Source organism: Haematobia irritans, chromosome 2, assembly GCF_050003625.1.
Source record: "Haematobia irritans isolate KBUSLIRL chromosome 2, ASM5000362v1, whole genome shotgun sequence".
NCBI lineage: Eukaryota > Metazoa > Arthropoda > Insecta > Diptera > Muscidae > Haematobia > Haematobia irritans.
This window is the reverse complement of record NC_134398.1, coordinates 235,986,528-235,999,229: the sequence shown is the minus strand read 5'-3', so window position 1 is coordinate 235,999,229 and position 12,702 is coordinate 235,986,528. Positions and strand designations below refer to the sequence as shown.

At 35.5% G+C, this 12,702-nt stretch overlaps 1 protein-coding gene across 1 annotated transcript; it reads right to left on the bottom strand.

Annotated features, from left to right (window-relative positions):
• Positions 1-495: 495 nt before the first annotated feature.
• LOC142227446 (neuronal acetylcholine receptor subunit alpha-2-like) lies at positions 496-12,097 on the bottom strand. The gene is made up of 4 exons (XM_075298015.1): positions 11,888-12,097; positions 10,960-11,156; positions 10,254-10,872; positions 496-976 (listed from the first exon to the last, which is right to left on the bottom strand). Exons 1-4 carry the CDS (start codon positions 11,970-11,972, stop codon positions 573-575), a joined length of 1,305 nt encoding a protein of 434 aa, XP_075154130.1. The 5' UTR covers positions 11,973-12,097; the 3' UTR covers positions 496-572.
• Positions 12,098-12,702: the final 605 nt, after the last annotated feature.

Here is a 12,702-nt window from a genome sequence, read left to right as displayed (position 1 = left end):
GGTTTAGTGTGTATGTGTTTTTTTTTTTTGTTTTAAATATTTTTTGGATTCAAATAATACTATGTTCTAAGCAAACCTCAACTTTAAAATTTTCGTCCACAGTTTTCTATTAACATTTTGCCTCATTTAAAAGTTGACTCACCTAACTTCAGGATACATTTCTTGCAAGTATAAAATCTTTATGCTTACTAAAATTTTTTGTTCAGTATTTAAAGATAAAATTTGATATCAATCAATCGTTGGGTGTTCGAACCGACATCTAGTGAAATTATCGTAGACGCTAAATTGTGGTGTAAAACTTCATTTACTTTTGTAAAGTTGATCTTCTTTCTATACCAGCGTCAGTTCAGAGGGCACTTTCATTGTTCAGGGAAATTGAGACATCAGGAGTCCTCCCTGATACCAAAAAGTTCCCGCATAATAAAATACAAACAACGTTTACCCAAATCCATGGCATGTATCGTAATAATAAACTAAGTTGCATTACAAAATATGTTAGTTTTTACAATTGTCATTTATTAGCAAAAATCATCATATAGGTAATTTCAAATAATTATCGTCTGCACCATAGTTTATACGGAATATACGATTGCTAGGATGGAAAACATTAAACAGTAGACTAAAAACCATATTCGATCGAACGCTGTTGCTAAAAGTACCCAGTCGAACTGGAGGGATCTCATTGAGGGCGATGTTGGTGTATTCAGCATTGTGGGATCTGTAAAGGCTTCAACATGCTCCGGATTTTCGTAACCATGTTCACCCAGTTCCTTTGTACCATTGTTTAATAGTGAATGGGGCTCCGCCTCCAAAGCAAATTGACTTAAAAGAAGAAAGTGTCCCACATTACCATTAAGAAGCTTTTTCAGGAATTCGGGCACACGTTGCTTATGTTTTGCTGTTGACAGGTAAAGAACTATAACCGAAATTATGGTGGATAAACTGATTAGTAGCAAGCTGGAGCTGTAAAATAAAACTTAATATTCCAAAGTTAGTTAGTTTAAATCAAGAAATTAATAGGTAATAAAAATAGAAATATGGGGTACATATGCACACTGACGAAAAAGAATGTTTTCCATATGTTTTGGAGTTTGGAATTCGAATATTTAACACATTATTTTAAGAGAAAGCATATAATGCTCATAAACTATTATAAAAAGTTTGGGTGGGGTGGGGAGCCACCGTGGTGCAATGGTTAGCATGCCCGCCTTGCATACACAAGGTCGTGGGTTCGATTCCTGCTACGACCGAACACCAAAAAGTTTTTCGGCGGTGGATTATCCCACCTCAGTAATGCTGGTGACATTTCTGAGGGTTTCAAAGCTTCTCTAAGTGGTTTCGCTGGAATGTGGAACGCCGTTCGGACTCGGCTATAAAAAGGAGGTCCCTTGCCATTGAGCTTAACATGGAATCGGGCAGCACTCAGTGATAAGAGAGAAGTTCACCACTGTGGTATCACAATGGACTGAATAGTCTAAGTGAGCCTGATACATCGGGCTGCCACATAACCTAACCTAACCTTGGGACATATGAACAGACCCGTCTTTCCCACAGGGCACTCTGGGCATGTGTCCAGGGCCCCGCGATAAATAAGGGCCCCCTAGCTCCTGCCAGATTGGTGAATTTTATTATGAAGATATTAATGAGAAAGAGTTAGAAATGGATTGTTTGCATTTAACAGAATACTTGAAAATTGTGGACAGTGAAAATGAGGGAACTAATTCTCTTGAAAGAAAACAACATTGACGACACATTTGCAAATGTAGAAATCGCAAAGAGAATTTTTTTAAGTATTATGGTTACTAACCGCAGTGGGGAGAGTTCCTTCTCCAAACTAAAAAGAATTAAAAATGAATCGAGAAGTACAATGCTTCAAGAGAGATTAAGATTAGGGGGATCGCTTATGTCCATGAAATCCCAGCAAAAACAGCGTCGCCCAAAAAGTAGTGGATCCGGAAGTGATGAAAAATTGGCACATGGGCTTGTCATAGGACTGATGTCCACCATTTCCACAGCCGTTTCACTGCGTTTGCTTCACTTCTTAAGGTGTGATCTGAATTCAGTGTTTTGGATGTAAATTAAAAAATGTGATAATTTGTCAAAAAAAAAACAATTTTTTTATAATTTTTTATGATTTTTAATGCATTCTAACCTTTGTTCGAAACTTTTGACCTCAAATATTTCCAAAAAGAAAGGAGAAAGCTTCGCGATGCCATCAATCCACTTGAGTTGCCTGAGGCTTTGTAACCACATACTTGTACATGAAGCGGTTTTTACTTAGTTAATGCTTTCTTTTTGAAGGTGTCATAAATACTATAGCGTAAATAAGACGGCCTTCAAATATCTGTTGGACGTGTTAGCAGTCCATATTCCTCCTCAACGCAAGACATTTGGGTTATTCCCATTAGTACAATTAGTGCTGCTCTACGCACCTAAGTACCTATATTAATTGCAAAGCTTTTATTTTCAAATTTAAAAGAATTTTTAAAGTATGTACAGATCTGTGACCATCGGTATCCCGATGCATGACACTACTCTTTTCTTTTTATACCCTGCGCCACACTGTGGAACAGGGTATTATAAGTTAGTGCATATGTTTGCAACACCCAAAAGGAGATGAGATAGACACATGGTGTCTTTGGCAAATATGCTCAGGATGGGCTCCTGAGTCGATATAGCCATGTCCGTCTGTCCGTGAACACATTTTTGTAATCAAAGTCTAGGTCGCCGTTTTAGTCCAATCGACTTAAAATTTGGCACAAGTATGTGTTTTGGCTCAGAATAGAACCCTATTGATTTTGGAAGAAATCGGTTCAGATTTAGATATAGCTCCCATATATATATATTTCGCCCAATATGGACTTATATGGCCCCAGAAGCCAGAGTTTTACCTTAATGTGCTTAAAATTTTGCACAAGAAGAACAATTAGTACTATAATCAAGTGTCAAATTTTATTGAAATCGGTTCAGATTTAGATATAGCTCCCATATATATCGTTCGCCCGATTTACACTCACATGACCACAGAGGTCAATTTTTTGCACCGATTTAGTTGAAATTTTGCACAGGGAGTAGAATTAGCATTGTAGCTATGCGTGCCAAATTTGGTTGAAATCGGTTCAGATTTAGATATATCTCCCATATATAGCTTTCGCCCGATTTACACTTATATGACCACAGAGGCCAATTTTTAACTCCGATTTAGTTGAAATTTTGCACAGGGAGTGGAATTAGCATTGTAGCTATGCTTGCCAAATTTGGTTGAAATCGGTTCAGATTTAGATATAGCTCCCATATATATGTTTTTCTGATTTCGACAAAAATGGTCAAAATACCAAAATTTTCCTTGTAAAATCGCCACTGCTTAGTCGAAAAGTTTTAAAAATTACTCTAATTTTCGTAAACTTCTAATACATATATATCGAGCGATAAATCATAAATAAACTTTTGCGAAGTTTCTTTAAAATTGCTTCAGATTTAAATGTTTCCCATATTTATATCCAGCTCCACACTGTGGAACAGAAGCCAGAGTTTTACCTTAATGTGCTTAAAATTTTGCACAAGAAGAACAATTAGTACTATAATCAAGTGTCAAATTTTATTGAAATCGGTTCAGATTTAGATATAGCTCCCATATATATCGTTCGCCCGATTTACACTCACATGACCACAGAGGTCAATTTTTTGCTCCGATTTAGTTGAAATTTTGCACAGGGAGTAGAATTAGCATTGTAGCTATGCGTGCCAAATTTGGTTGAAATCGGTTCAGATTTAGATATATCTCCCATATATAGCTTTCGCCCGATTTACACTTATATGACCACAGAGGCCAATTTTTAACTCCGATTTAGTTGAAATTTTGCACAGGGAGTGGAATTAGCATTGTAGCTATGCTTGCCAAATTTGGTTGAAATCGGTTCAGATTTAGATATAGCTCCCATATATATGTTTTTCTGATTTCGACAAAAATGGTCAAAATACCAAAATTTTCCTTGTAAAATCGCCACTGCTTAGTCGAAAAGTTTTAAAAATTACTCTAATTTTCGTAAACTTCTAATACATATATATCGAGCGATAAATCATAAATAAACTTTTGCGAAGTTTCTTTAAAATTGCTTCAGATTTAAATGTTTCCCATATTTATATCCAGCTCCACACTGTGGAACAGAAGCCAGAGTTTTACCTTAATGTGCTTAAAATTTTGCACAAGAAGAACAATTAGTACTATAATCAAGTGTCAAATTTTATTGAAATCGGTTCAGATTTAGATATAGCTCCCATATATATCGTTCGCCCGATTTACACTCACATGACCACAGAGGTCAATTTTTTGCTCCGATTTAGTTGAAATTTTGCACAGGGAGTAGAATTAGCATTGTAGCTATGCGTGCCAAATTTGGTTGAAATCGGTTCAGATTTAGATATATCTCCCATATATAGCTTTCGCCCGATTTACACTTATATGACCACAGAGGCCAATTTTTAACTCCGATTTAGTTGAAATTTTGCACAGGGAGTGGAATTAGCATTGTAGCTATGCTTGCCAAATTTGGTTGAAATCGGTTCAGATTTAGATATAGCTCCCATATATATGTTTTTCTGATTTCGACAAAAATGGTCAAAATACCAAAATTTTCCTTGTAAATCGCCACTGCTTAGTCGAAAAGTTTTAAAAATTACTCTAATTTTCGTAAACTTCTAATACATATATATCGAGCGATAAATCATAAATAAACTTTTGCGAAGTTTCTTTAAAATTGCTTCAGATTTAAATGTTTCCCATATTTATATCCAGCTCCACACTGTGGAACAGGGTATTATAAGATAGTGCATATGTTTGCAACACCCAGAAGGAGACGAGATAGACACATGGTGTCTTTGGCAAAAATGCTCAGGGTGGAGTCCTAAATTTTACACAAAAAGAACAATTAGTACTATAGTCAAGTGTGCCAAATTTTATTGAAATCGGTTCAGATTTAGATATCGCTCCCATATATATCTTTCGCCCGATATGGACTAATACGGTCCCAGGAGCCAGAGTTTTATCCCAATTTGATTGAAATTTTGCACAGGGAGTAGAATTAGCATTGTAGCTATGCGTGCCAAATTTGATTGAAATCGGTTCAGATTTAGATATAGCTCCCATATATAGCTTTCGCCCGATTTACACTCATATGACCACAGAGGCCAATTTTTTGCTCCGATTTGATTGAAATTTTGCACAGGGAGTAGAATTAGCATTGTAGCTATGCGTGCTAAATTTGGTTGAAATCGGTTCAGATTTAGATATATCTCCCATATATAGCTTTCGCCCGATTTACACTCATATGACCACAGAGGCCAATTTTTAACTCCGATTTAGTTGAAATTTTGCACATGGTACTCCCTTTAGCATTGTTGCTAGGCGCGCCAAATTTGGTTGAAATCGGTTCAGATTTAGATATAGCTCCCATATATATGTTTTTCTGATTTCAACAAAAAAGTTCAAAATACCAACATTTTCCTTGTGAAATCGCCACTGCTTAGTCGAAAAGTTGTAAAAATGAATCTAATTTTCCTAAACTTCTAATACATATATATCGAGCCATAAATCATAAATAAACTTTTTCGAATTTTCCTTAAAATTGCTTCAGATTTAAACGTTTCCCATATTTTTTACTAACATTGTGGTCCACCCTAGTGCATTAGCCGACTTAAATTTTGAGTCTATAGATTTTGTAGAAGTCTATCAAATTCTGTCCAGATCGAGTGATATTTAAATGTATGTATTTGGGACAAACCTTTATATATAGCCCCCAACACATTTAACGGATGTGATATGGTATCGAAAATTTAGATCTACAAAGTGGTGCAGGGTATAATATAGTCGGCCCCGCCCGACTTTAGACTTTCCTTACTTGTGTTTTACTAACATTGTGTTCCACCCTAGTGGATTAGCCGACTTAAATTTTGAGTCTATAGATTTTGTAGAAGTCTATCAAATTCTGTCCAGATCGAGTGATATTTAAATGTATGTATTTGGGACAAACCTTTATATATAGCCCCCAACACAAATTGAAAATTGTGTTGGTATCGAAAATTTAGATCTACAAAGTGGTGCAGGGTATAATATAGTCGGCCCCGCCCGACTTTAGAGTTTCCTTACTTGTTTTTCTTTTAATTTGTGGGTTTTGATCTGAAATTACAGAGAAATGATGCATTTTGGTTACAACTCCCTTGATTTTTTGGGGGAATTATTTCCAAAAAATGTCAACGTTTTCCCCTTTTTACTGTCATTTGTAATACCATTTTTTCCCCAAGGGAAAAATTTCCCATATTCGAAGTTGGTTTAGAATAAGGGAAAAGGGAAAAGAGAAAACTTCCCCGGGGAGAGTTTGTTTAGAATAGGGGAACAGGAAATAGGGAAAAAATTCCCTGGGAGATGTTATTCAGAATTGGTCTATAAATAATTTGTACCATTTTATTAATCCTTACTCTGTTTTTAACATAATTGAAACAAAAAAAGTTCAAATTACCCTTTAAAAATATGAAAAAAGCGTGTTATAAAAAAATTGAATGAAGAACTTCCTGAGTAGTTGGAATAAAGAACTTCTTTGGAGGACATTTTTTGGAAGTGCTTTAAAAGTTGTGCCCTTAGAAGTACTTCCAATTTTTTTCTGAGATGTGATGTGCTAAAAAGCATAGATTTTCAAGAAGTGATTAACGATTTTGCAAGTTACTCTGTCGCGTATTCTAATCGATTTAGTTTTATCGTTACAGTACCCGGTTTAAAGTACCATCAACCATCGATCGATTATTATTTAAAATGTTTAATTCTATGTTACCTTTGCTCCTAATTTTTCGTATTTTTTACAAAAGAATTAATAAACTAATTTTTTTGAATTCTAATATAACAGGCTGGCTAACACATAGATGGCGTCGCTAGTATTAAATGCATATTATTTTTATATAGTACCAACCTTCAAATGATTCGTGTCAAAATTTGACGTCTGTAAGTCAATTAGTTTGTGAGATAGAGCGTCTTTTTTCTATTTTCTGAAGGGAACAAATACGGTGGAAGCAAAAACTTTGCTTGATAATGAGTTTCCGGACTCTGACCCAAGGAAATAAACAATAATTGATTGGTATGCAAAATTCAAGCGTGGTGAAATGAGCACGGAGAACGGTGAATGCAGTGGACGCCCGAAAGAGGTGGTTACAGACGAAAACATCAAAAAAATCCACAAAATGATTTTGAATGACCATAAAATGAAGATAGCAGAGGCCTTAAAGATATCAAAGGAACGTGTTGGTCATATCAATCATCAATATTTGGATATGCGCTCTGTGCAAAATGGGTGCCGCGCGAGCTCACATTTGACCAAAAACAACAACGTGTGGATGATTCTGAGCGGTGTTTGCAGCTGTTAACTCGTAATACACATATCCGTCGATATGTGACAATGGATGAAACATGGCTCAATCACTACACTCCTGAGTCCAATCGACAGTCGGCTGAGTGGGCAGCGACCGGTGGACCGTCTCCGAAGCGTGGAGAGACTCAAAAGACCGCTGGCAAAGTAATGGCATCTGTTTTTTGGGATGCGCATGGAATAATTTTTATCGATTATCTTGAGAAGGGAAAACCCATCAACAGTGACTATTATATGGCGTTATTGGAGCGAAATCGCGGCAAAACGGCCCCATATGAAGAAGAAAAAAGTGTTGTTCCACCAAGACAACGCACCGTGCGTCATTGAGAACGATGGCAAAAATTCATGAATTGAGAACAAGAAAAAGTCGCTGGGGGCCAGATGTGGAGAATACGGTGGGTGGGGAAGCAATTCGAACTTCCCCACCCACCGTATTCTCCACATCTGGCCCCCAGCGACTTTTTCTTGTTCTCAGACCTCAAAAGGATGGAAGGTCGTTATAATCGTTGTATCGCTCTTGAAGGGAACTATGTTGAATAATAAAAACGAATTTTGTCACAAAAATTTGTTTTTATTATTCAACATATTTTAATTAGGTAAGAACCGTTTCCAGTTTACTTATTATGTAGGCTTTGATACCTACTTTATATTGAGATATCCTGATAATAGACATTAATTCGTCAGATAATTTATTATATTCACTGGCCCCATATGAATTCGATACGTTGTTTCGTGATTTCAAGTCTGCAACGCGACGTTCTCAGGTTATGGCGATTCTTTGTATGAATTAACATCTGATTTGGGAGCCACCGTGGTGCAATGGTTAGCATGCCCGCCTTGCAATTTTGTTTTAGCAATTTTGAACCGATTTCGATGATTTTTTCTTTGCTGTATAGAACTTATAAAGCTCTACAAAAAAATGTCCGATTATATTTTACTGTTCGCAAGATATGGGCCCCACAATTTATGTTTTTGCAAAATTTTGGCAAAGTGGGGTCAGTAGTTTGAACCTAGAAATTCCGCTTTGAATGGATTCGAAATTTTTCTTCTTAACTGCATTCCCTACAAAATTCTACGAATTTTAGAAGAAAAAAAATGTGTACCTATGTTCTTTAGAATAAAAGTTGTATAGTCCACAAGTTAGAATTAAAAAAGAGAAAAAAAATATCGAATCAATTTTTTTTAAAAAGGCACATACATTATTTTTGTCGTAATATTTTTTATAGATTTGTCCCAATCTTTTTTTACTTGTTTCTAATAGAATACCAAAAAGGGGTACTGTTTAAACTTTTATCGGCAATTTTCATTTCAAAACGAAACAATTTTGTTTTCAAAAATTCTCATTCGGCAAAGCACAGATTGCTAAGCCGATCTGTTTTCCAAAAAGCCCTATGTGTTAGTGACGTTTAGTGCAAGCATTTGGCTAAGCACCGGTCTAAATATAATACATCGTTGGAATGGTATTTGAGAGAGATTTATTTCTATGCCATTGAAAAGAACAAAAATACGAATATTTGAAGTTTTTGGGACACCGAACAATTTTTTTCATAAATCAGATTTTTTGGGAATAAAAAATATGAATTGAAACCTATATAGCTTTTGGACTAATTGGGATATCATTATGATTTTTATTGATTTTTGCAGGGAAAATTGTTTTAGGAAATATTGCTGAATATACCATTCCTAATATTGGTATCAAAATCCCCAAAGTGGGGACATACTATGTTGGAAAAACGTTATTTTTTGTAATTTGCATATTTCTCCGCTGTTTATTGGTAGGATGTTGAAACATTTTACAGTTAGTTAGTGTACACATAGGGCTTTTTAGGAAAGAGATCGGCTTAGCAATCGGTGCCGACTTTGGGAGAAGAACTCATATACTATTTGACCAAAATGGCCGATAAAAGCTTAAAGCGCATCCCTTTGTAGTGTTCTATAAGAATCAAGTAAAAAAGGGTTGAGAGAAATCTATAAAAAAATGTTACGACAGAAAGAAATGGGGAAAATTCGATATTTTTGAACTTTGAACACGCGAACTTTTTTGTAGAGCTTTACAAGTTCTATACCGCAAAGAAAAATCGAAATCGGTTCAAAATTGCGGAGTTGACAGCTAAAATAAAATTTCATACCCCCCGTGGTGACCAACTTTCAACGCCTACACCCACTAGGGATCCACAAATTTACAATCTAAGAGGAAAACACCTCAGCTTTCATACAAAGAAAAAATTATGTTGAAATCTTTATTCGTTCAAAAGTTGCAGAACTATTTCCAAAAAAGCGATTTGGAACCACTGTGAGTCGTTGGAGAGTTTTCAGTGCTGTTGTATTTCTGCTTGCAAAAATGATTGCTGCGTACTTCAAATGACTCTGAATTACGCTTGATAAAGAAGAGTCTTTGCCTTCTTGGATAGTTCTTCATTTTGAATAACACTCCAATGATAGGAGCTACCTGTCATTCGAGATTGATTTTTATAAATCCTCGGATTCGGGATTTCAAAATATAGAATCCCGTCATTTTTCAGGATACGAAATTTTCGGGATTCTTTAAATATGATAAGTAATAGTTTAATTCTGTTTTATTAATAATATTTAGCGAACAAGAAGTCCAAATCAACAATATGAAGAAAAAAAAAATTAATAATCAATTTTATATCGCTATCGCGATTTTGATATCATCGGAAATTTTTCATTGAGTGGGATGCTATTTGAAAAAAACCCGATTTGTCGGTAGTGGAAAAAGTCAGAGACGCATGGTTTGGAAATTAAAGAGGTCTTTATACAAAGCTTTCTTATAGAGTCGCTAATGAATGGATGCACAAAGGCGTTTTAGCTTTTACTTACCAATCAATGGAGTATTTTCAGCAAGTATTGGCAACATTTGTGCAAAATACATCAAAAATGCCGAAATGATCACGATTAGAACTGCATTAAGTAATATTTTCTCGCCCATCTGAGGTGGTAGCCAGAAGACGGACAGGCATAGAAGTATGATGCAGGAGGCCGGCGTGAATATAACCGCGGAGAACATAGACGAACATCTTTTGAGGGTAAATGAGAACTCGGCGTAATTATAAAACTCTTCATTACCATAAGTGGTTTCAGTGTTTACAATTGTCCACTCCGTGGAAAGTATAAAATCATCCAAGTACAAACTATTCTTCTCTCTCGGATCGAGTGTGGTTAAAGACCACGTACCGATTTTCAATTTACAAGTCTGGGTGTCGTAGGGCCACATTCTCAAATTCAAATTACAATAGGCCGCGTATACGACAGGTGGAACCCAAAGATAACTGCCATCATGCGATAGAATAACCGCAGTATCACCTACATAATCACCATCATTACCAGCGCTATTGAAGAGCGTTACTGCTGGCTTCCACACTTCCTTGGCGCGTACTTGTAAAGATGTAATGTTATCAAAATATTCAGGTTTCCAGGTGCGTCCTCCATCCATCCATTGCTAATGACATATTAAATAGAAATCGTGAGAAGTTCATTCAAGAATTATTTCATGTAGGCCTTTCCACTGATGACGACATTTACGTACCAATCTAGCCCAGCCATGCAAAGTGAGTTTCCCCTCCAGTTCATTGATATCCAAGTAATGAACTGAGATGCCTACGGTTATATTGGTTCGTTGTGTGGGAGTAACCATAGGGTGCGCGGTCTTATCGTAGTTTGTGAATAGTTGAACGCGCAAACGATCCATTGTGGTAATATTCCATCCATCGTTACTTTCTTCGGCTAAAGAGAGAATTGCATTAATAATTTTTTCTTATCACTTAAAAAGAACACATAATTATGAATGGCGAGTGGATACTTTAAATGGACTTGGCACGACACGAGTTGTTTTTATTTTTAAAAACTCTTCCCTGACCTTGATATTATTCGTTATTGGATAAAGAATTTCCGACTTAATTTTCTTGGAACTTCCAACTTAATTGTCATCAGATTTCTCCATATTACAAATTCGCAAGTGTATTTCTTTGATCCGAAATATGAAATTTAAGATGGTTAATGGGGTTGAAAATGTTTAAGAAATGGAGGTTTAATGAAATGTTTACATTATAAGTCAATATTACCCACTCCGTGATATTTTATTTATTATTTTATTTCTTACAATAAATTGTGGAAACAACACCAAAGCATTACTGAATGATTTTCCATATATTGCCTAAATCGTTAAAAAAAATTAAACTCTTTGATAAAAAAAACAAAGAAGATTGTCCTTCAGACCTGTAATAGTTAACTGATAATAATTGTATAATGAACATTCGTAATATTGAACACAAGGTTGGTTTAAAATTTTAATTGAACTACATTCGAAACCAAGCAAAGGAGAAATTATTTTATCGATTCGAATCTAAAGTATTCACTAGTATTCTGAATAGTTTATCATATATCTGCATTCTTTTGATTTGACACCCAACCATATAAGAGCAACTAAATCACAATTTAAATAAACAGCATCTTACAATACACAGTGCGAATGGAGGAGAACAACAAAAGACCCAATGCGATCAACGGGAACGTGGCACGAATAAGGCAGGAAGTGAACATTTTGGTTTATCACAATGGAATGCTGTGTTTTCTCTCAGATTTTTCTTTTTTTAATTGAATTTGAATGGTGAATGGCTTCTGAAACGACGTACGAGCGGTATGAGATGCAAATGCGAACTAAACTTGGAAAAAGTATTTCCGTGGATAATAACCAAGACCACATGGCTCATGATAATGTATTGAAGCAGGCACATGTACACACATTTACAAGCACAGTTAATACACGATGCATCGCAAAAGTGAGTAATAATAATCGTATATGTTATTATATCTAGTACTATCTGTCTTTGATTTTTGAAATCTATTGCCCTGAAATATAGGCCTTGCCCCTGTTTCGGGTATGGTCAGATTCAAATACATCACACTAGATTATAACATTTTCATAAAGGAATTTTCGAGTATGAGTATGATAAAACACAACTTTTTGTAAAATAATACAAAATTATGGACATCTTCACCTCATTTTTAATGTAAATTTACTGATTTGTACGGTAATTCTCGTACTGCAAAATTTGAAGTGAGTCAAAGCAAAACCTTGGCTTCTGGAGCCAAGTGGATTAACACCTCATTTTGTCAGTAAGTACAATTTTGTCAGGAGTACAATTATCGATATAGTCAAGTGTGCTAAATGTTGTGTTACACATAGCACCCATATAAATCTTCCGCCCGAGACTCATATGATCACACGGACGAAAAAGACTGTTTTTCATATGTTTGGGTGTAAAAATTA

Coding starts and splice junctions, on each gene's coding strand:
- LOC142227446 (XM_075298015.1), bottom strand. CDS start 11,972: ATGTTCACTTCCTGCCTTATTCGTGCCACGTTCCCGTTGATCGCATTG. Junction 10,873..10,959: donor TGCATGGCTGGGCTAGATTG/GTACGTAAATGT, acceptor ATATGTCATTAG/CAATGGATGGATGGAGGACG. Junction 977..10,253: donor TGAAAATACTCCATTGATTG/GTAAGTAAAAGC, acceptor TGGAATATTAAG/TTTTATTTTACAGCTCCAGC.